The sequence below is a fragment of the Papaver somniferum genome, chromosome 5 (assembly GCF_003573695.1).
Source record: "Papaver somniferum cultivar HN1 chromosome 5, ASM357369v1, whole genome shotgun sequence".
Lineage (NCBI taxonomy): Eukaryota > Viridiplantae > Streptophyta > Magnoliopsida > Ranunculales > Papaveraceae > Papaver > Papaver somniferum.
The window spans coordinates 115,824,421-115,846,513 of NC_039362.1; the positions used below are offsets into that span (position 1 = coordinate 115,824,421).

The window sequence follows — 22,093 nt, forward strand, 5'->3', positions numbered from 1 at the left end:
TTAACTCAGGAGAAATCATTCGTGCAGTTTCCTTCCCAACTTGATTAAGAGATGCAGTCCTACGATTTTTGGAGCCAGCAAGAGTCACTGCAGAATTCATTTTGGAGAAAGTGCACGACTTTTTAATATGTCCATACTGATCACAACGAAAGCACGTTTTGACAGAATCAAAACTATTAAAATAATTGACCTTACTTTTAATCACTGCGGGTCGTCTCAAGAATTTAAATGTATTCTCAAAAGTTGTAAACAGATCTCGTTAATAGATCCACTACGATAGTATTCCTTAAACATATCGATTAACAATCTATTAAGATTCCATATCCTTGAGCTTTTATTGAAACATTTCTTGTATCGGCTCTTTTTAGAGGAAACTTTAGTTCTTTCTTTAGGTTGTTTTCCATCAACCAAGATGTTTGAAGTCATGGTCGAATCGAGAGCATCTTGTGAGATAAGAAGTCTTGAGGAAAATAAACTCTTAACAACCTTTAAGTATTTCTGGTGTGCGTCACAGTTGAACAGAAAAAGCTTTCCTTTTTTAAAAGGATATACTTTAGGATCAAACAAACACAAAAATGTTAAGTTTACCGTATTTTCCTGCTCTGATACCAATTGATAAAACCGGGGTACAACAACCACACCCAATTTTTTCGTTCGGCAACCTGTATGGACTATGCCTCAGTAATATTCTGAGAGATCAAGGAACAATATTATTACACAACATCAAAGTCCAGTTGTATCACAACTTTGACAACAATACTATGGTGTTAGAGCATAGCTCGGTTGAACCCACCAAGCGTTGGTATGTCAAGTTTCGATGTTATATTTTAGTGAATCAAAACTCAACTAAAAAGTCGCTTGATTATGTACTAGAGACAACTTCGTATAAGTTTGGCTAGAAAAATTAGGATAATGAAACATACAAGTATAACTCGATTCCGGATAAGAGAAACTAAGTTAATTCTGATCTTAGTTAGACTTATCAAAAGTAAAGGATTCGGTTATTCAAGTCTAATCGAATGCGTTGACAAGAAATATTAATTAACTAACCTAGTATTTGTCTTGTCTAAAGTGTAAGATCTAAGTTATTATTTGAATAATTAGTGCCTGATAAGAAAAATAAAGTTAATTCTGATCTTTATTTTGGGCTTATCGAAATAAGCGATTGTATTTGTGCAATCGGTTTAGCAAGGGAACTAAGTTTCTTAGTCAATTTGTTAAACTATAATGGAAAATTGCTTCGGGAAATTGTTTTCTTGATAACATATTAAAACCAAATTACTTGTAGTTTCGGTTTTGATATTGGTTATCTAAAGTGGTATGTGAAACCTTCGTGCTTAACTCTTATAGGTTGTACAATTCTTTTAGATTGTAAGATCCTTTCGGTTTTGGTATTTGGTCGGACCTTTGTTATTTTGTGACAAAAAGGTGGAGAAATATATGGAGTAAACAAATGATTTGTAATCACTAAGGAAAGGACAATTGTGCTTAAACGTTATATCTAAAGAACGATTAAAGCATTGACCAAAAGGGAGAAACATATCGTATGATGATTGTAGTTATTTGGACTACAAAGGGAAATAACAAAGATGCGCGGATTGAAAATCTACCTATCTTACCTTTAGGAGAAGTATTAGCTTTGTTATTTAAATGTCAACAACGACATTTATGGATTGAATATATGCAGGGTATTGTGTTGTTGAAACTTGGAATCAAGCGTATGTATAATGAATTTTTGTAATTTGTTTATCCATATGATTGTAAGAGTTTTGTCACTAAAATCGACAAAGGGGGAGATTGTTAGAGCATAGTTCATTTTAACCCACCAAGCGTTGGTATGTCAAGTTTACTTGTCATATTTTAGTGAATCAAAACTCAATTAAAGAGTCGCTTGATTATGTACTAGAGAAAACTTCGTATAGGTTAGGCTAGAAAGATTAGGATAATGAGACATACAAGTATTACTCGAAGACTCGAAGAATGTGAAGAAGTAATAAGCTACATCGACGACATCATCCTTCCTCTTGAGGTTAGTAATATTGTGACTTGAAATGTTTCATTCCTAACGTATCTTTCAAGTCGTGGTATATTAAAAACATAACTGTGAAGCTATGAATGATTATACTCTAGTAGACATAGTATTAAGGAATTAGAATACGAAGTATAATGCTTATCTTTTGAACTTCCTATATAAGGCATCGACATAATCGTATGAATGCTATTGTGATTATGTGTATGGGTATGGGTGAAGATTTCTTCCTAGGAAACAATGTTTACATTCGTTTAAAGGAAGTACATTCATGAACTTGTTTTATGAATCGAAAGGGAAATCGCTAGGCTTATTGGTATTGTTATTCATTGCATATCTTTGGATTACCAATATGTGTGAGTTAGTAGAACCGATCATAACGTGTTATGTATCTTGGTAAAACTAGTCACGCTGCCTGACTTATGTGTTGGTATGACTTTTATTAGTGTAACCGATCCTAAGTAATCACCTAAGATGGTATGATCGATATTTGTAATTGGTGTAACCGATCCTAGTAATTGGTGTGACCGATCACAAAAGAATGTGTAATCGATCCTTGTAATTGGTGTAACCGGTCCTGGTAATTGGTGCAACCGATCCTGGTAACTGGTGTGACTGATCACAAGTAATACCATGAGAATATGGTAACCGGTCCTGGTAATTGGCGTAACCGATTTGGTAACTGATGTAACCGGTCCCAGTAACCATATTAAGGTAGAACCGATCCTTGTGTTTGGTAGAATCGTAAACCCATGATTAGTGTGTTGATTTGATCAATCACATAGTTCTTGGAAATCATATAAACCAGTTCTAAACTTGTTTGGAAGTGTGGTATAATCGGTTCCAAGATTGTAAATATGAAAAAGGATTTACAAAGAATAAGACGTCGACATACTTTGAACATGTTCAGTAACTCTTATATTTTATTGTTCAAAGATATTCCTCAATAACTCAAGGAGATCCCGGACCGAAATAAGTTGAGAATCTTTTAATTAAGGTTGTTAATTTTATATGCTTTTAATTACCAGCAATTAAAATGCATATCTCTGGAAAATAAAAATTGGTAATGTGCGTTTACTAATTGGAGATTTTCTAATAGGATTTCGGTTAATTTTGGACAGAGTATTTCTAGGAATTATGAAAACCGAATTTGGAATCTATTGCATATCTTGAGAATATTCGATTTTGGACATTCCTTGGTGTCCAAACTTCCTTGGTCTATAAATACCCAAGTTTGCATTTCGATCAAACTATCCTAAGAGCCAGCAAAACTACCTTGTTGTGTTGTTACTGGTGGAAACGTCTATTCAGAAAGGAAAGTACCCTAATTAGGCGAAATCTCTTACGACCGCTCGTTTAAACATTGTGGGATCAAGAAGCTCTTCGAGTACCGTTGGTGGGAAACTAGATAATTGCAGTATTCTTAGTTTTCGATTTGATTTGATTGACTAACGGTTGTTGAACTTTGATTGCACCTAGTTTGCCTATTCTTGAGAATCTTCTCTTCTGATATAAGATTCACTCAAACTAGATCGAAGTGTCGACGGGATCTTTAGAAATGTTTGTAGATATAAATAAATCTTGTGATAATCCATCGTTAACATACTCCGTTATGTGCGTGATTGATCACAAGAGATTCAAGTTGTGGTGTGCAGGTGTTTATTGAAGATTTAAGAAGATCTGAAGACGAAGAGGATTTCTTATTTGGGTTATAATCTTTGGTGTGCACAAAACTTGATCGGTTGGGATCCAACTATAATCGGTTTATCTTTGATAGATTTGATTGATTAGTTGCGTAGATCAGCATCATTAAATAGTATCTTGGTAGATCCTATTTTTGATTGTGAAATCTAAACTCTGCTACTTTGGTAGTTGTTGGATAGATAGATCTAAACCCGACAAAGGAGTTTATTGGATTAAACATAAGAGCCTTTGTCTAACTCATATCACTGAGATTGAATAGAGTTGTTACCGAAAAGATTTGTTGTTCCTTTACTGTTTGGAATACGAACCAAAGGAATTGTTCCAGTGCGTGCACTTATTGAATGTCGGAAGCGCAGGGATACTGAAGAAACTAGGTGAACTATAGGTTTAGTTGCTTGGTCTCAACTATAAGAAGTTGGTGTGATTTTGTATAGCGGCTTAATTCTGAGAGTATTCAATTCTGGACTAGGTCCCGGGATTTTTCTGCATTTGCGGTTTCCTCGTTAACAAAATCTTGCTGGGTCATTTACTTTTGTTTTCCACAATTATAATTGTTGTTATTATAATTTAAAGTAAATTACACAAACGTTAACTCCGTATTACTTGATAGTGATCCTATAGAGTTTGGTTAAGTCCGAACCTATTATCAAGTAATCATACTTTGATTGTTGTATTGTCTCGATCTCGTATCCATAGACGATCACACAAAGTGTGAATACCGATTCGTTGTATTGTCTCGACTCAGTCCATAGACAAACACTTTCTATAAGAGGGCTTATAGGTGGAAAAGTTTAAGATTGTGGTATATTTGGGTACCCTCGTCTTTTCAATTGGTATCAGATCAGGCAAACAAGAAAAGATCTAACAATCTGTGTTTTGGTGCGATCCAACCTGTAAGACTGGAATTTAAAAATGGTTTTTATAGAACCTAATAATGATTTAATTAACGTAAATCAAGACATTAAGAGTTTTGAATTAACAATTGATGATGGCATCTACGATTCAATATCTGAAGACCATCACGAAATCATCTCAAGAGAATCTACTAGATAAGTTAATCTTGTTAATGATGTAGAAACTGATGACGACTGGAAAATTTGTCTAGTAAAAAGGCTGGATGAAATTTTCGATGATGACGACCCAGATTTTGAACGCGATGTAGAAAAGGATGTCTTAGAATACTCTAAGCTACCGAATCCTTTGAAAAATAAAAAACTAAGAACTTCAGATTTTCTTGGTTTTATGACTCCTCTTTGTCGTGAGAACAAGAAACTGAATAAGGTTTTTCAAGGATATTATATTGATTACCGCACCAGTGATTCTCTTTTTAAAGATCGTACAGACGAGCTAAATTCTAAGAAATTAGAATGTGAAAATCTTCGAAGAGATCTCTTTTTGTCAGAAAAGAAACTTGTTGAATCTGAAGCAAGGGTTAATTCTCAACAAAAGAGTTTTGAAGAGAAAGAAGTTTAATATCTCTCACGAAAAAAACCGCCTTGAGGCTGATCTAACTGGTGCTCTTGATAAAATCAAGACGTTGGAAGAAGAAAATTTGTACTTGAAAAAGTCCAATGATAGCACAAACAATTTATCGTCATTGTTAGAAGTAGGAAGATATCATGGTGATACACGTGGATTAGGGTATATGGAATCAAGTGCTTCCAATGATAACAACGAGATAAAATTTGTTAAAGCTACAAATTCTTCTCAACTAGAGGCTTTCACTGATGTCAAAAATGACACTATTTCTAGTAAAGAAGTAAAGCCAATCAAGCCTAAGAATTGTGTTCAACCAGCAGCAATTAAAGCGAGCACTTATGCTAATGTCAAGAAAGCAATAACATTGAACAAAGATAAGAAGAAGAAGAAGAAGAAGAAGAAGAAGAAAACTCTTCGAGCACCAATGCAAGCGGATCCACAAAAAGGTAACATTAAAACTCATACTCCTTATGTTACTAAGAATTGTTATTATTATGGTAATAAAGGGCGCTTGCAATGGGGATGCAAAGTTCGTAAGATGCAAGATGCACTTTCTTTTGTATCAAATGAATTGGCTAAGTTTGCTTCCCAAAAGAACTCAGATCGTTGTTGTCCTCAGTTTAGGAAAAAGAATTATTATAATGATAGTTCAAATTTTGCCTATCACCCGACAAGGCCATCTCATAAAAGAGCTGAATATAGAAAGAGAGATGACTTTGTATATGCTAAGACAATATCTGATGTTCCAAATTGGAGAAAAGTTGTTTCACAAAGTATTCAAAAGGACAATCGTCCTAATGGTATAAAGGAGAAAGCTGCTCCTGCGAAACCCAACTCTAAATGGGTCCCGAAGTCCTCCATAGCCAAGAAGGGACCAAAATTTAGTCACAAGAATGTCTCCCAGCTGTTAAATATTGATAACAATGTTTACAAAAGTCTTTTTGAAAGACTAAAGAAAGACTTCATGTTGTCTAAATTCTGTTGTACAAGTGAACGTTGTGATAAATGACACTCTTCATCACAAGTCAAATAAGAAAAACAAGAGATGGAACAAGATAAAACAAACAAAGCAAGAGGTCAAGAATAATGATTCTGTCTTAGTCACTCGTGACGAACAAGACAAGGATCAACTCAACACAACCTAGTTGTGTTAGCATGTGCATGCTCACCTTGGTGCTCAACCTTTTGAAATATGAGGAAGCACATGAAAAACTGAGCACATGATCTCTCAGTTATTGTATGACTAATTAACATCTTTATGGAGATTTCTTTTCTTCTATACTCATACCTTATCTATATATATTTGAGCTTTTGATAGAAAATGTAATTTGGAGTTTATGATGTTGATATCTACTGTTCATATATGTGTATCTCTTGTTTTTACGATTAAAACAAGCCAAAAATCACTGAATTCGGACATTGTATGCAAAAGTTATGTCTAAAACAGTTTCATGTGGATTCATGTTGTGACCCGTCACAAGTAATCATTGTAACCGATCCTAGTGATTGGTGTAATTAGTGATGATATTTTTCAATGATGTTGTAGTAAGATGATTCGTTCACTCAGATTTGTTGAGAATTTGTTTTAAGACTTAATAAAGAAAATAAGGAAAAATATATATATACAATTTGTCACAAGATGAAGAGACGCTGAGACGCGGGATTCCACTACTTTTCATATTGTTATGGTTCAGTCATTAACTCTAGACAATATAGCTCAAACAAAAGAAGTTGTGACTCTAGTTCTTTGCCAAAAATAGATTTCGTAAAATATTATTTGTAAGTTAAAAGCATGACGCATCTAAAGTATTTAGAACTAAGCATGCGGCATCTAACAAAATAACAAATAATTAATAGAAATCATAAAGCAATTAAATATATGCAAAAAGTCAATAAAAGAATTAATTCATTTACCACAATCATGAAAAGTTGCTTCCTCCGTTGTCCCAGTGATAGGGTTTAGCTCATCATGTTGTTGGAAACACGCTCAAAAATCATTATTATTGCTCAAAGGGTGTTTACAAATGATGAAAAGGGAGAAATAATTCAAAATCGGGTTTGTAACAATTATATTTGTTACAAACCAAAGAACGATACAGAGGATGTGTCACTTTTACTGTTGCTCTAAGACCCACGACTCTGTGTCGCAAACGCTGTAGAAAATAAGTCTGTCGTCCTTGTGTCGCTGTCACTGTAGCTATACGACCAACGGCTATGTGTCGTTGTCACTGTTGGAAAACGACTGTTCTGGTAAGTCTGTTCTTCGTGTTCTTCAGCTTTGCAGCAGCAGAAATGGAGTTTCTGCAGCTTGATTTTTCGACTCTCTGGTGCTCTATTCCTCTCCCAAACTCTCCATCACCTTTCTAAGACATCCCAGCACCTTATTTATACTCGACAGTCCCCTTGAATCTTCAAAATATCTTGTCATTAATCTTCACGGGTATTATTTCCTTCTTTTTATTCTTCACGCGTCTGTTGGACAAAGGCTTACTCCAACACGTTTCTGAACCCTTCTAAATCACATCCAACTTCTTCCAGGCACACGAAAATTCCGTAAATAACTTAACTGACTTGTGGAAGAAAGAATAATACGTACCCGTCATATATGAATATGCCCTGTCCTTTAACGAAATAAGAATGGGAAGATATTTTTCCTTCCTACTTACACATCTTCCAGTTCAAACCAAACTCCTTCGGCTAAAACGAAATCACATAGAAGATATGCTTCCCTTATTTGCACGTAACTTCCCAAACTAAACCACCAGAAAACCCGAGACCTCCACATACCCTGTTTAATCGAGGTATTCATGGAAACTCGATTATTACCCATTTATAATCCACATACCATCCCTGGTTTGTATCCAAAAGTCAATCCGAATAGATTTTCAAGTAGAAATCCTACAAAATCTCCTCTAATCTTTGCCTGAAGTTTACGCAGAAAACAGCCTCCATTTTGCCGCCAAAACTGGTTTTCACGGTGATGAAGATGGTGTCCCCTTAGAAAACCAGGGGGTGTGAATATCCAAAGGTGTAAATAGTAAAGAAGATGCCCCTTATAAATTGAGGTGTCCCTTAATAATTGAGGCGCCCCTTAACCAATAGTGAGAGTCCGAATAACACATATCCTCCGGGTGCCTAAATCAACTTTTCGAGCCGAAATTTCCACACATGTTTATTTCTCAAAAAACATCTACACAAACACAAAAACACCATAATTAGTACAAAATCGAGTGCCAACAATATATAGTATTGAGATCAAATTAGACACAAAAATGTGTCTATCAATTAGTCCATACGAAGGAGTGTAAAACTGTCTTGTTCATAACTTCTTCATCCGAACTCGAAATGACCTCATTCTTTTTGCGTTGGTTTCGTAATTCATTTTCCTACAAGATTGAGGTAATTGCAATACTTGATTCTTTGTTGAATATTTATGGTGTTTTGCATTTGTGTTTATGGGATGTTTGATTTCGGTTTTCATAACCTTAACATTCGATCTCATATGATGTGAACCCTTATGGTTTGTGTGGCTTTTTGATTTAGCGGGATTAAGTTCTAGCACATGTTGGTAGGATTTATCAAAGGATCATAAGGTGTTCCGATTGAAACTCATATGTGAAATAGTCACAATATGTTGAATTTTTGTTTAACATAAAAGCATATGTGTTTCGGGTTTTCAACTTTTGATATTTGCATTAGTTAAAACCGATTCAACCTTTCTCTGGTAAAGGTTGATATTGTTGTTGTTCTTTTGTTCTTACGAGAGGATGACAACATAATGGGGGAGAGTTCTAACTTGAACTTGTGTTTAATGATATATCTTTCTGGGGAGAAGAGGATGCGGAATTTGAGGTAACGAATTTGTTAGATAATCGTTTTCCTGTTTAAGAAAAGCATGAGTTTATTGCATATATTTTGCTTTTGCTTAACAAAATTCGGTACAATTGATGTTTATTCCATTATGTGTATGGATGTATGTGTGTGTGTGATTCAATTGTTTCCGGTTAAGAAAAACTGGTTTGATATCTTTCTTTATTGTTTGGTATCAATTGTTTTAGACTTAACGAAATTCGGTGCAATTGCTGTGCTTTAATGTCTATGTTTGTTTCAATTGCTTCTGATTAAGAGAAATAATTGTGCAAGTCAATTTATTTGGTTTGTATGTATTGTTTATGGCTTAACAAAATACGGGATCATTTGTTTAGTCCAATTCGATTCCGGATAAGAGAAACTAAGTTAATTCTGATCTTAGTTAGACTTATCAAAAGTAAAGGATTCGGTTATTCAAGTCTAGTCGAATGCGTTGACAAGAAATATTAATTAACTAACCTAGTATTTGTCTTGTCTAAAGTATAAGATCTAAGTTATTATTTGAATAATTAGTGCCTGATGAGAAAAATAAAATTAATTCTGATCTTTATTTTGGGCTTATCGAAATAAGCGATTGTATTTGTGCAATCGTCTTAGCAAGGGAACTAAGTTTCTTAGTCAATTTGTTAAACTATAATGGAAAATTGCTTCGGGCAATTGTTTTCTTGATAACATATTAAAACCAAATTAATTGTAGTTTCGGTTTTGATATTGGTTATCTAAAGTGGTATGTGAAACCTTCGTGCTTAACTCTTATAGGTTGTACAATTCTTTTAGATTGTAAGATCCTTTCGGTTTTGGTATTTGGTCAGACCTTTGTAATTTTGTGACAAAAAGGGGGAGAAATATATGGAGTAAACAAATGATTTGTAATCACTAAGGAAAGGACAATTGTGCTTAAACGTTATATCTAAAGAAAGATTAAAGCATTGACCAAAAGGGAGAAACATATCGTATGATGATTGTAGTTATTTGGACTACAAAGGGAAATAACAAAGATGCGCGGATTGAAAATCTACCTATCTTACCTTTAGGAGAAGCATTAGCTTTGTTATTTAAATGTCAACAACGACATTTATGGATTGAATATATGCAGGGTATTGTGTTGTTGAAACTTGGAATCAAGCGTATGTATAATGAATTTTTGTAATTTGTTTATGCATATGATTGTAAGAGTTTTGTCACTAAAATCGACAAAGGGGGAGATTGTTAGAGCATAGCTCATTTTAACCCACCAAGCGTTGGTATGTCAAGTTTACTTGTCATATTTTAGTGAATCAAAACTCAATTAAAGAGTCGCTTGATTATGTACTAGAGACAACTTCGTATAGGTTAGGCTAGAAAGATTAGGATAATGAGACATACAAGTATTACTCGAAGACTCGAAGAATGTGAAGAAGTAATAAGCTACATCGACGACATCATCCTTCCTCTTGAGGTTAGTAATATTGTGACTTGAACTGTTTCATTCCTAACGTATCTTTCAAGTCGTGGTATATTAAAAACATAACTGTGAAGCTGTGAATGATTATACTCTAGTAGACATAGTATTAAGGAATTAGAATACGAAGTATAATGCTTATCTTTTGAACTTCGTATATAAGGCATCGACATAATCGTATGAATGCTATTGTGATTATGTGTATGGGTATGGGTGAAGATTTCTTCCTAGGAAACAATGTTTACATTCGTTTAAAGGAAGTACATTCATGAACTTGTTTTATGAATCGAAAGGGAAATCGCTAGGCTTATTGGTATTGTTATTCATTGCATATCTTTGGATTACCAATATGTGTGAGTTAGTAGAACCGATCATAACGTGTTATGTATCTTGGTAAAACTAGTCACGATGCCTGACTTATGTGTTAGTATGACTTTTATTAGTGTAACCGATCCTAAGTAATCACCTAAGATGGTATGATCGATATTTGTAATTGGTGTAACCGATCCTAGTAATTGGTGTGACCGATCACAAAAGAATGTGTAATCGATCCTTGTAATTGGTGTAACCGGTCCTGGTAATTGGTGCAACCGATCCTGGTAACTGGTGTGACTGATCACAAGTAATACCATGAGAATATGGTAACCGGTCCTGGTAATTGGCGTAACCGATTTGGTAACTGATGTAACCGGTCCCAGTAACCATATTAAGGTAGAACCGATCCTTGTGTTTGGTAGAACCGTAAACCCATGATTAGTGTGTTGATTTGATCAATCACATAGTTCTTGGAAATCATATAAACCAGTTCTAAACTTGTTTGGAAGTGTGGTATAATCGGTTCCAAGATTGTAAATATGAAAAAGGATTTACAAAGAATAAGACGTCGACATACTTTGAACATGTTCAGTAACTCTTATATTTTATTGTTCAAAGATATTCCTCAATAACTCAAGGAGATCCCGGACCGAAATAAGTTGAGAATCTTTTAATTAAGGTTGTTAATTTTATATGCTTTTAATTACCAGCAATTAAAATGCATATCTCTGGAAAATAAAAATTGGTAATGTGCGTTTACTAATTGGAGATTTTCTAATAGGATTTCGGTTAATTTTGGACAGAGTATTTCTAGGAATTATGAAAACCGAATTTGGAATCTATTGCATATCTTGAGAATATTCGATTTTGGACATTCCTTGGTGTCCAAAATTCCTTGGTCTATAATACCCAAGTTTGCATTTCGAGCAAACTATCCTAAGAGCCAGCAAAACTACCTTGTTGTGTTGTTACTGGTGGAGCCGTCTATTCGGATAGGAAAGTACCCTAATTAGGCGAAATCTCTTACGACCGCTCGTTTAAAGACTTCTGTGGGATCAAGAATCTCTACGAGTACCGTTGGTGGGAAACTAGATAATTGCAGTATTCTTAGTTTCCGATTTGATTTGATTGACTAACGGTTGTTGAACTTTGATTGCACCTAGTTTTTTTATTCATGAGAATCTTCTCTTGTGATATAAGATTCACTCAAACTAGATCGAAGTGTCGACATGATCTTTAGATTGTTCGTAGATATAAAGATATCTTGTGATAATCCATCGTTAACAGACTCCGTTTTGTACGTGATTGATCACAAGAGATTCAAGTTGTAGTGTACAGGTGTTTATTGAAGATTTAAGAAGATCTGAAGACGAAGAAGATTTCTTATTTGGGTTCATAATCTTTGGTGTGCACAAAACTTGTCGGCTGGGATCCAACTATAATCGGTTTATCTTTGATAGATGTGATTGATTAGTTGCGTAGATCGGCATCATTAAATAGTGTCTTGGTAGATCTTATTTTTGATTGCGAAATCTAAATTCTGCTACTTTGGTAGTTGTTGGATAGATAGACCTAAACCCACCAAATGAGTTTATTGGATTAAACATAAGATCCTTTGTCTAACTCATATCACTGAGACTGAATAGAGTTGTTACCGAACAGATTTGTTGTTCCTTTACTGTTTGGAATACGAACCAAAGGAATTGTTCCAGTACGTGCACTTATTGAATGTCGGAAGCGCAGGGATACTGAAGAAACTAGGTGAATTATAGGTTTAGTTGCTTGGTCTCAACTATAAAAAGTTGGTGTGATTTTGTATAACGTCTTAATTATGAGAGTATTCAATTCTGGACTAGGTCCTGGGGTTTTTCTGCATTTGCGGTTTCCTCGCTAACAAAATCATGTTGTGACATTTACTTTTGCTTTCCGCAATTATAATTGTTGTTATTATAATTTAAATTAAATTACACAAAAGTTAACTCTGTATTACTTGATAGTGATCTTATAGAATTTGGTTAAGTCCGAACCTATTATCAAGTAATCACACTTTGTTCGTTGTATTGTCTCGATCTCGTATCCATAGACGATCACACAAAGTGTGAATACCGGTTCGTTGTATTGTATCGACTCAGTCCATAGACAATCACTTTCGGTAAGAGGACTCATAGGTGGAAAATTTTAAGATTGTGGTATATTTGGGTACTCTCGTCTTTTCAATTAGTATCAGAGCAGGCAAACACGAAAAGATCTAACAATCTGTGTTTGGTGCGATCCAACCTATAAGACTGGAATCTAAAAATGGTTTTTATAGAACCTGATAATAATTCAGTTAATGTAAAGCAAGACATTAAGAGTTTTGAATTAACACTTGATGATGACATCTACGATTCATTATCTGAAGACCATCACGGAATCATCTCAAGAGAATATACTAGACAAGTTAATCTTGTTAATGATGTAGAAACTGATGACGACTGGAAAATTTATCTAGAAGAAAGGTTGGATGAAATTTCCGATGATGACGACTCAGATTTGAACGCAATGTAGAAAAGGATGTCTCAGAATACTCTAAGCTACTGAATCCTTAGAAAAATAAAAAACTAAGAACTTCAAATTTTCTTGGTTTTATGACTCCTCTTTGTCGTGAGAACAAGAAACTGAAGAAGGTTTTTCAAGGATATTATATTGGTTATTGCACCAGTGATTCTCTTTTTAAAGATCGTACATACGAGCTAAATTCTAAGAAATTAGAATGTGAAAATCTTCGAAGAGATCTCTTTTTGTCGGAAAAGAAACTTGCTGAATCTGAAGCAAGGGTTAATTCTCAACAAAAGAGTTTTGAAGAGAAAGAAGGTGAATATCTCTCACGAGAAAAACGCCTTGAGGCTGATCTAACTGGTGCTCTTGATAAAATCAAGACGTTGGAAGAAGAAAATTTGTACTTGAAAAAGTCGAATGATAGCACAAACAATTTATCCTCATTTTTAGAAGCAGGAAGATATCAGGGTGATACACGTGGATTAGGGTATAAGGAATCAAGTGCTTTCCAACGATAGAGGAGTAAGATCAGGATACACGAACTATCAAAAATAAAATAGTCGGACCTGACTTCACGAATCCCAAGCGAAGTTTTTAAGTCGTAAACCTATTTATGTTTCACAGGAAAATCTGGAAACCTAGGTTAAGAGAGAATCGACTCTAGTTTGCAACTAGGACACATGAAAGTGTCGGGATTTGTTTTCCCAGCGCAAGAGCTTCTCTTTATATAGACTTTAAAGATCATAGATTTCTTATGATTTAATCTGAGTTAGCTTTGTAAACAAGCAAACAACATTCACCGTTAGATGAAATTCTGACTTGAGATCAAGCTAAGACAGCTTGAAAATAAAAAATCATGTCCACCGTTAGATGGTTTAGCTTGACTTTCACACAAATGAAATATACAATCTTAAATAAGGATGAACCTTACCTAAACGTGTACAATGAGTAGGGTCAATAACGGTTAACCAAAGTTATCCATATCAACGTAATAAGCTTTTTGTCATTTACGTAAAACACTTTAGATTCAATTTGATAATAAATCAAATTTTAATTGGCGATCAAATATATATCTAATATGTGTTTTAGAGAGTTATTCAAATGCTCGATATCCCATAGAAATATTTTCGAATGCATTTGAATATATTCGAATGGGTAAGTACGCATATTGAGTATGTGTACTACATCCACTTCGTGAGTTTTAATGCTAAGGTATGCATACTAGGTATGTATATCCTCATGGCAGTTACAGTTCAGGGACTCTTGTATGTACACTGAGTAAGCATACTCCCCTGAGTTCACGGGCACATACGTTTTGGTATGCATACTGAGTATGTGTACCAAGTGTCTTTAGCCGAACATAAACTGAATAGTACGTGTACTGATTACGCATACTAAAGTTTCAGACCTTCCCTTGTCTCGTTGGTACGTGTACTGAGTACGCATACTATAGCTCCAAACCCATCACAGTTACGCCAGTACGTGTACTAGGTACGCATGCTGAAGTTCCGGACCAAACTAGTTTCGCTAGTACGTGTACTAGGTACACATACTGTCCTGTATCAAGAAGTCAGTATTTCTGTAAAACTCTTTATAATCGATTTGAAACATCCTCGGAAGACTATAATGATAATTTCACACATACCACTTGTTCTAAGTAATTCTCAAATGATTACTTAATCAATACGAAACATCCCAAGTTAACATTAGATGATTATCTCACACAGATCATGTAAAATGTTCAAGGTTATTTTCACATGATTGAAATGAATCAATTCAAAACATTCCTAAGTAATGATAATCTCACACGCATCATTGCTCAAGGATATTTTGAATTGATCATCTTGAACAATAAATTGTTCGAATGACATATAGCTTAACTCATATTTTGAGAAGTATATTTAGAATAAACAAGATCGAAATTTTCATTGTGCAATAATTTAAAGTCTACTTAGTCATACGACTTAGTCTCATTTTACTAGATAGAATAGAATATATCTAGGTGAATAGATGGTCCAGTCATCACATAAATTTTGCCGACGAAGTTCTCCAGAGTTCTTCAGTTGATCTCCATCCAAAGTCTTCAATTGATCTTCTTCTTCAGATGGTAAACGTGGTGAAGTCCGATGTTCAACTACACACTTCTATCATAAACCGAGCCATGACTACATAGTAGACTAGAAATCAAGATATAGTTTTGTCAACTAAATTTGACAACAAGCTTAAGATAGCAACACTTGCGAGTTCGACCGAGCAATGCTCTAAAACTAACCCATAGATCATTCAAAGTAAAGCCAGATTCACTAATTCCACGAACTAAAAGGTGGGTACTAAGAGCAAGTCCCGTGGACTCTGTAAAAGATGGCCACTTGGTAGTCAATGTGGATGGGCAAAGTCATTTTTATAAGGTGGAAGAATATTGTTGAGTCGGTCGTAGGAAGTTGAGACGACTTAAATTCCAATAATAACGACTATTTTCCAACAGGATAAAAATGACTAGTTTTTCCATCCCTATAAACATAAATAACACACTCCTAGAAACGCTTAACTCACACCAAATTCAATCTTCTCTACAGTTGTTCTCCACTAAAAAACATCCAAACTATATTTAACTTCACTAAATTTGTCAACAAAAATGTCTTAATATCAAGATATTAAACAGAAAATAAATAGAAAACCAACTAGTAATAAATCCAGTCGACCTAAATCGATGACATAATCAAGTTCAGAAGAAGAGAACAATGTCAATCTACTTTTCCGTCTAAAACTAGCCAAAGCTTGAGGTCACTTGTCTACAAAAATGGATCGATATAATAATGCTCAAAAACCAAATGGTAGTTGGTTCGAAGTTAAAAAAAATTATCGAAAACTACCACATGGTGATAATGTTATGATAATTTCTTTGGTTTACGTTGCATCATACTGAAGCAAAGAAACATCAGAAAAAATTGTTATTTGTAGTGGTGGTATACTACATATATGTTTCATTTTGAAGACTTCGATAAGTATATCAAATATTTTGACTTATAATTTACATGCAATCAATACGAAGATGTAAATAATGTAAATGTTTTTAGAACAATAACACTATTAGATTTGTATATATCCTACTTGGGGTGCTGAGTCTGATTTACCAGAATCGAAGTGGGAGCTAGAGTTTTTTAATCTCATTGGAGATGGTCAGATAGTTACAACTGTCTCACAAGGTTTCGACCGTCCTAATTCTTACACAGAAAAACCGGATGAATCATGAACAGTTAATAAAAAAATTGAATCAAATAAAATTAAGAGATTTAAAACCTAGGCGTCTCTACCAACAAAAGATAGGCATAATCAGAGAGAGCATGAGCTTTAGTCATACTTTTTCAATCCATAACTGGAACTCCACCATCCTAGGATATAATGGAAAACTCACATTCCAACATTATGCAAAGAGAAGTCTGTCGTCTAGTGCATGAATTATCTCTATATCGTCAAGATATTCGACAAAATCCTCAGGATACGAACATTATAGAAGATCATTTGATCCCGAAGTCTCTCAAGCTCAAGGTTTAAATTAATGACCTGGAAACCAAGATGAAGGATCTTAAGATGCATGATCATATCAAGGGTTTGGGAATACGATACAAGGGGACACGTACATCATGAATTAAAACGGACCAAGTAGTTATAATTATTCCTACATTAACTAATGGAGTTTAATTTAATATTTGTAATTGACATTGTGATTATCTATATTTAATTATTTATGTAAACCGTTATATTTAATTAAAACTAGTATATTTAGAAATGAAAGTAATTGACAACAATATTTAATTTTACATTTAATTAAAATTTATAACAACGTCTTGGTCGAGTAGTATCTGTACTTTTTTACGTTCCATACAGGTCACCAAGAACTCCTTACACATTGCCTAATGAGTTCGCATAAAATAATATTATTCAGTTCCATGTTTGTCATTTTTTTTCAAGCTCTAATACAATTTCAACATTGTTTTCACCTCTAAGTTGATATCGGTTGACAACCTGAACTAAAACTATAAAATCTACTATTTACTTTTTTATAGTTCCAAATCGACAGAACAATCCAACAAAATTACGATTAATGGGGTTATCCATATCAGTGCAGAAGGCTTCATAAAATCCGTCTCCAATAACTCACATGTTCTAAACTATTTTGCCGTTGTTTCGCGCTCATAGCCAGATAACGTACTACAAAGTTTTTATAAAGTGATAGTTTCTCATCTACGATAAACTTCGCAAAATTAATATATGGTTGAGCCACTGCTTAGAAAGCATGGGTTTATGGATGATAAGATTATAATTGTTGGATGAACTAGTCATTGTCGGCTTAGGATGTGATGAGCCGAGTATGGGTCCAGGGATTGACTCAACTTAAGAAGGAACCAAATGCTTTACAATCCTGTTAAAGGGGCGGCATGTTCCATTGGAGGGGCGGCAAGGGTGATAGCAATGTCCCTCTTATTGGTTAGGGGATGTCCTATAGGGGGTGTAAATTGACCAGATTACCCTACTCCTATTTTTAACCTAATGGAATCACAAAAATCAAAACAGTTTTTTTGATTTTTTTCATCTTCTCTTTTCTTCTCTTCCTCCATTAAAATTGAAATTTTCATCGTCCTCGATTAATCAGAGATTTGAAAAATTGATAATCGTTGATTGAAAACTATATTTCCAAAAGACCCAGTTAGAGTTTTGTTTATTGTGTTTGATTTAAGTTAGTTTTGTATCAAAAATTAGGGTTTTGGATCAAAATTGAAATTGAAATTTCTGTGTTGCATGTGAGTTACGGTTGGTAATAACTCCAATTGGAACCGTAACTATAGATTTGGTTGATGTTACGGTTCATTTAACTCAAATACCAACCGTAAGTTCTTGATTTTGAGATAAAATATTCAGTTACGAATTTTTTTTCCAACCGTAAGTTACTTACGGTTGGTCTCGTTACTTAAGTTACGAACCGTAAGTTGTCCTGGATGTTTCATTTTTTTTTTACGTACGGTTTGTAATTGCATCATTGTTACCAACCGTATTTGAGTTACGACTTGTAACTCAAATAACCTTACAAACCGTATGTTAATTACGGTTGATCTCGATTCATTAGTTACCAAACAGTTGCTATATGTTGTCATTCTACCAACCGTAACTGGTATTACGATTGGGTTTTCCCCAAATTGAACCAGTTACGGTTGGTATTCGATACTTTTGGAACCGTAACTAAGAGTTACGGTTGGTAACGAGCTAAATTCCAACCGTAAGTTTTTCTGAAATTTTAAAAATTTCGATTTTTTTACGTACTTTAGAAAATTTTGAGCGACAAAAAGCTAATGGGAACTAATATAGAGATTCACCCATCTCAAATTTGTCACTGGAATCACTCATTTTGGTTGAGTGAATCAAAATTTAGGGTTTCACAAAAACGTCTTTTTCCTTCTCCTCACAACTTTTTTTTTCAACTCTAAAAATCTGATTTTTTGAGTTATTATAAGTGAAAATTAATTATCTACACTAATCCTGATTATCAACACTAATCTTGATTATTAATAATAAGGATTAATTGGTCATTTGCATATATTTTTGATAAGGGGTGGCATGAATTACCCTATAATGATCCTTTTTGTCTTATTAGGTTGCCGGCCCTCTAATGGATCATGCCGCCACTTTAACATGATTGATGCTTTAGTTTGACCATTTGCCCAGTCACAGTGGGTGTGAATGAGCAAATTTGCTCGTCTGAACTGGGTGCCAGTGCCAAGGGTATAATTGGCAAAAAAGAGGAAATAAGAGCTGATTTTGGAATTTGGATAGAGCTCAAAAATACAATCAATGGCTTCTTCTTCTCTCTTCTGCAGTCACCCTCTTCCCTGTCCTTCACCTGCTCGTTATTTCTCTTCTGCCAAGAAAAATCTCATCTCATCAATTAGATGTTCTTCTGCTAGTAATCAGCGGCAAGAACTTTTTAACCGCATTGCTCCTGTTTACGATAATGTACACTTCGCTATCTTCATAGTTTTCCGCCTGCATCTACAGTTGGTATTCTTGATTTTCTTTGCAAATACATTTTATGGTTTTTTATTTTGATGGGCAGTTGAATGATTTGTTGAGCTTGGGGCAACACCGTGTATGGAAACGAATGGCTATTTCATGGAGTGGGTAAGTACAATTTTGTAATGTCTTGATTAAAGTTTGAGCCTTCATTTTCTTGTCTGAATATTGAGAGTGAGGAAATGCTTATGGTTTTGATTTGGCAGAGCAAGAAAGGGGGACTGTGTATTGGATATTTGTTGTGGAAGTGGAGATTTAACATTTCTTTTGTCCGATAAGATTGGTTCTCAAGGGAAGGTTTGGGGAATCATACTTTATTCCTCAAGTGCCTCTAATATATTCGATGTTTACCTTTGCCAAATGCTGATGCTTTCTCGCAATAATAGATTATATTTGATTGCTGTTTTGTTTTGCAATTTGTAGGTTACTGGTCTTGATTTCTCCAGCGAACAATTGTCGGTAGCTGCACATAGGCAGGGATTACTTGGAAAACCTTGCTACCAGAACATTGTGTGAGCATTGGTAACAGTTTGTGCATGCTTAATTGTAATGAATTTGAGTGTTTTTTAAATGACAGTAAGGATGTATTTAGGTGTTCACCGCCCACATGTATTTGAGTGTATGTTTGTTGCTCATTTGAAACACTATATATACGGGAATCCATTTGCTAATAATACATTTGAGGATACTGCCATTTTTCTTTTTCTCTTTTCTATCCTTCTCAATGGTTGGGGATGACATGTTGCAGGTGGGTTGAAGATGATGCCCTTTTTTTATCTTTCCCTGATAACTACTTTGACGCAATCACTGTTGGTTTTGGTCTACGTAACATTGTAGATAGACGTAAGGCAATGAGTGAGATGCTTCGGGTTCTAAAACCAGGTTTCTTGGTCTTTGCTTCTTTTGTTGAAATAATACGCGATGATATGAAAACATCAGTAGTCTTACTACAGAGTTTTTATTCTCTTGATGGATTTACAGGTTCAAAGGCATCCATACTGGACTTCAATAAGAGTACACAGCCACTTACTACCTCAGTTCAGGTACATGATAATATTTTGCACCTTCTAATGGTACTTGTATATGAAAATCAAAGATTGACTCTCTGTGCAATTCTTTTGGTAAGGAGTGGATGATAGAAAACGTTGTCGTTCCAGCTGCAAGCAGTTATGGCCTTGCAAAAGAATACAAATACTTAAAAAGCTCAATACGTGATTTCTTAACAGGTGTGTTCTTCTTCCAAGAGCTTCTATCTTTCCCTCTCAAACCTCAGTATGAGCTGTATTAGGCTATTTTTAGATAGCTTAAAACCATATGCTACTAATGTAGGGAAGGAATTGGAGGAACTATCACTGGAAGTGGGGTTTTCTTGCGCAAAGCATTATGAAATTGGTGGTGGTCTGATGGGAAACTTAGTGGCGACTCGTTAGATGGTTGTCTACTACAGTATCTTTTGCCAGTTTCCCAATCTCATTGAGTAATTGGGTGCAAATCTAAAGAGTTAGTCTTGGTAATGGCATGGCAGAAATGGTAAGACGACATTTTTTCCACAATTAGTTCAGTTATATAGGTACACTTCACTAAATGCCAGTCTGATTAGTCGAACAATATGGATGCAAGACCATGAATGTTGGCAGTCCAAAGTTCAAAAGGTAAATAGAATCTACCCATTCTGGTCACTTTTCATTTTTCTGAGTTTTGGCATGCATCTTTGTTACCAATTTCTTCATTTAATTGAACGAAATGTATTGCCATCTGCTGTAAAAAGAATTTATAGACCAGGATATATGTACAATTGTCGCTCATGAGACCTATTATTGATTCACGGATCACATGAACAGAGTTGAGTTTGATCCACATGACAAAAACACCATCTTGTTTGATCATTTTTTACCCCACATTTAACTGTTCACAATCGATCAATTTTTTTTCTTCTTTTTTCTTTGGAGTACAATCATTTTTTATTTTATTTTACTTTCATCACCACTCTAGTTAACCCGCCAAATCTTCAAAGTTGCCAAAATGTAACCCATAGGCACTTTGCCATCTACCCATACCAGGTCAAAAGAGAGGATTTTGGTTTTGGAAAATTTGAAGTACAAGTTTGGAAACAATTTTGTCATAATCTTTTAGATTCTTATAAATATATAATTTTGGATTATAATGGATTGATTCGGGATATGTTTAGATTCATAAAAATTGAAGTGGTTTACTAAATCATAAATTCATAATTGAAAACACCGGGTACCAAAATACACCACCAAAATTTTCATACGCAATCTGTATGGACAAACTCAACACAATTCCGAGAGTTAAAACTCAATCAAGGAAAGTGTCTAGAGTTATATCTCTATCTCTCTTGCTATTAGAACGTTTACAGAATTGAATCCGTGAACCTAATCACAAAGAGAGTTCTTGGGCGGTACCAAGGACCAATGTCCAAGGATCAATCAAGTCGTATCCAACAAACTAGGTCGAACGTATCTACTTTAATTGATCAACGCACAACCTGTGATATTTCAATTATAAAGATAAACAATATAATATGGAAAAAGAAATAACAAAGACACCAGAAATTTGTTAACGAGGAAACCACAAATGCAGAAAAACCCCAGGACCTAGTCCAGATTGAACACCAAACTGTATTAAGC

At 34.6% G+C, this 22,093-nt stretch overlaps 1 protein-coding gene across 1 annotated transcript; it reads left to right on the top strand.

Moving 5' to 3' along the window:
- Positions 1–19,223: 19,223 nt before the first annotated feature.
- On the top strand, positions 19,224–21,304 carry LOC113279492 (2-phytyl-1,4-beta-naphthoquinone methyltransferase, chloroplastic-like). Its single transcript, XM_026528186.1, has 8 exons — positions 19,224–19,385; positions 19,486–19,550; positions 19,649–19,739; positions 19,866–19,954; positions 20,191–20,324; positions 20,424–20,485; positions 20,569–20,668; positions 20,772–21,304. The coding sequence occupies exons 1-8, from the start codon at positions 19,224–19,226 to the stop codon at positions 20,870–20,872; spliced, it is 804 nt and encodes a 267-aa protein (XP_026383971.1). The 3' UTR covers positions 20,873–21,304.
- Positions 21,305–22,093: the final 789 nt, after the last annotated feature.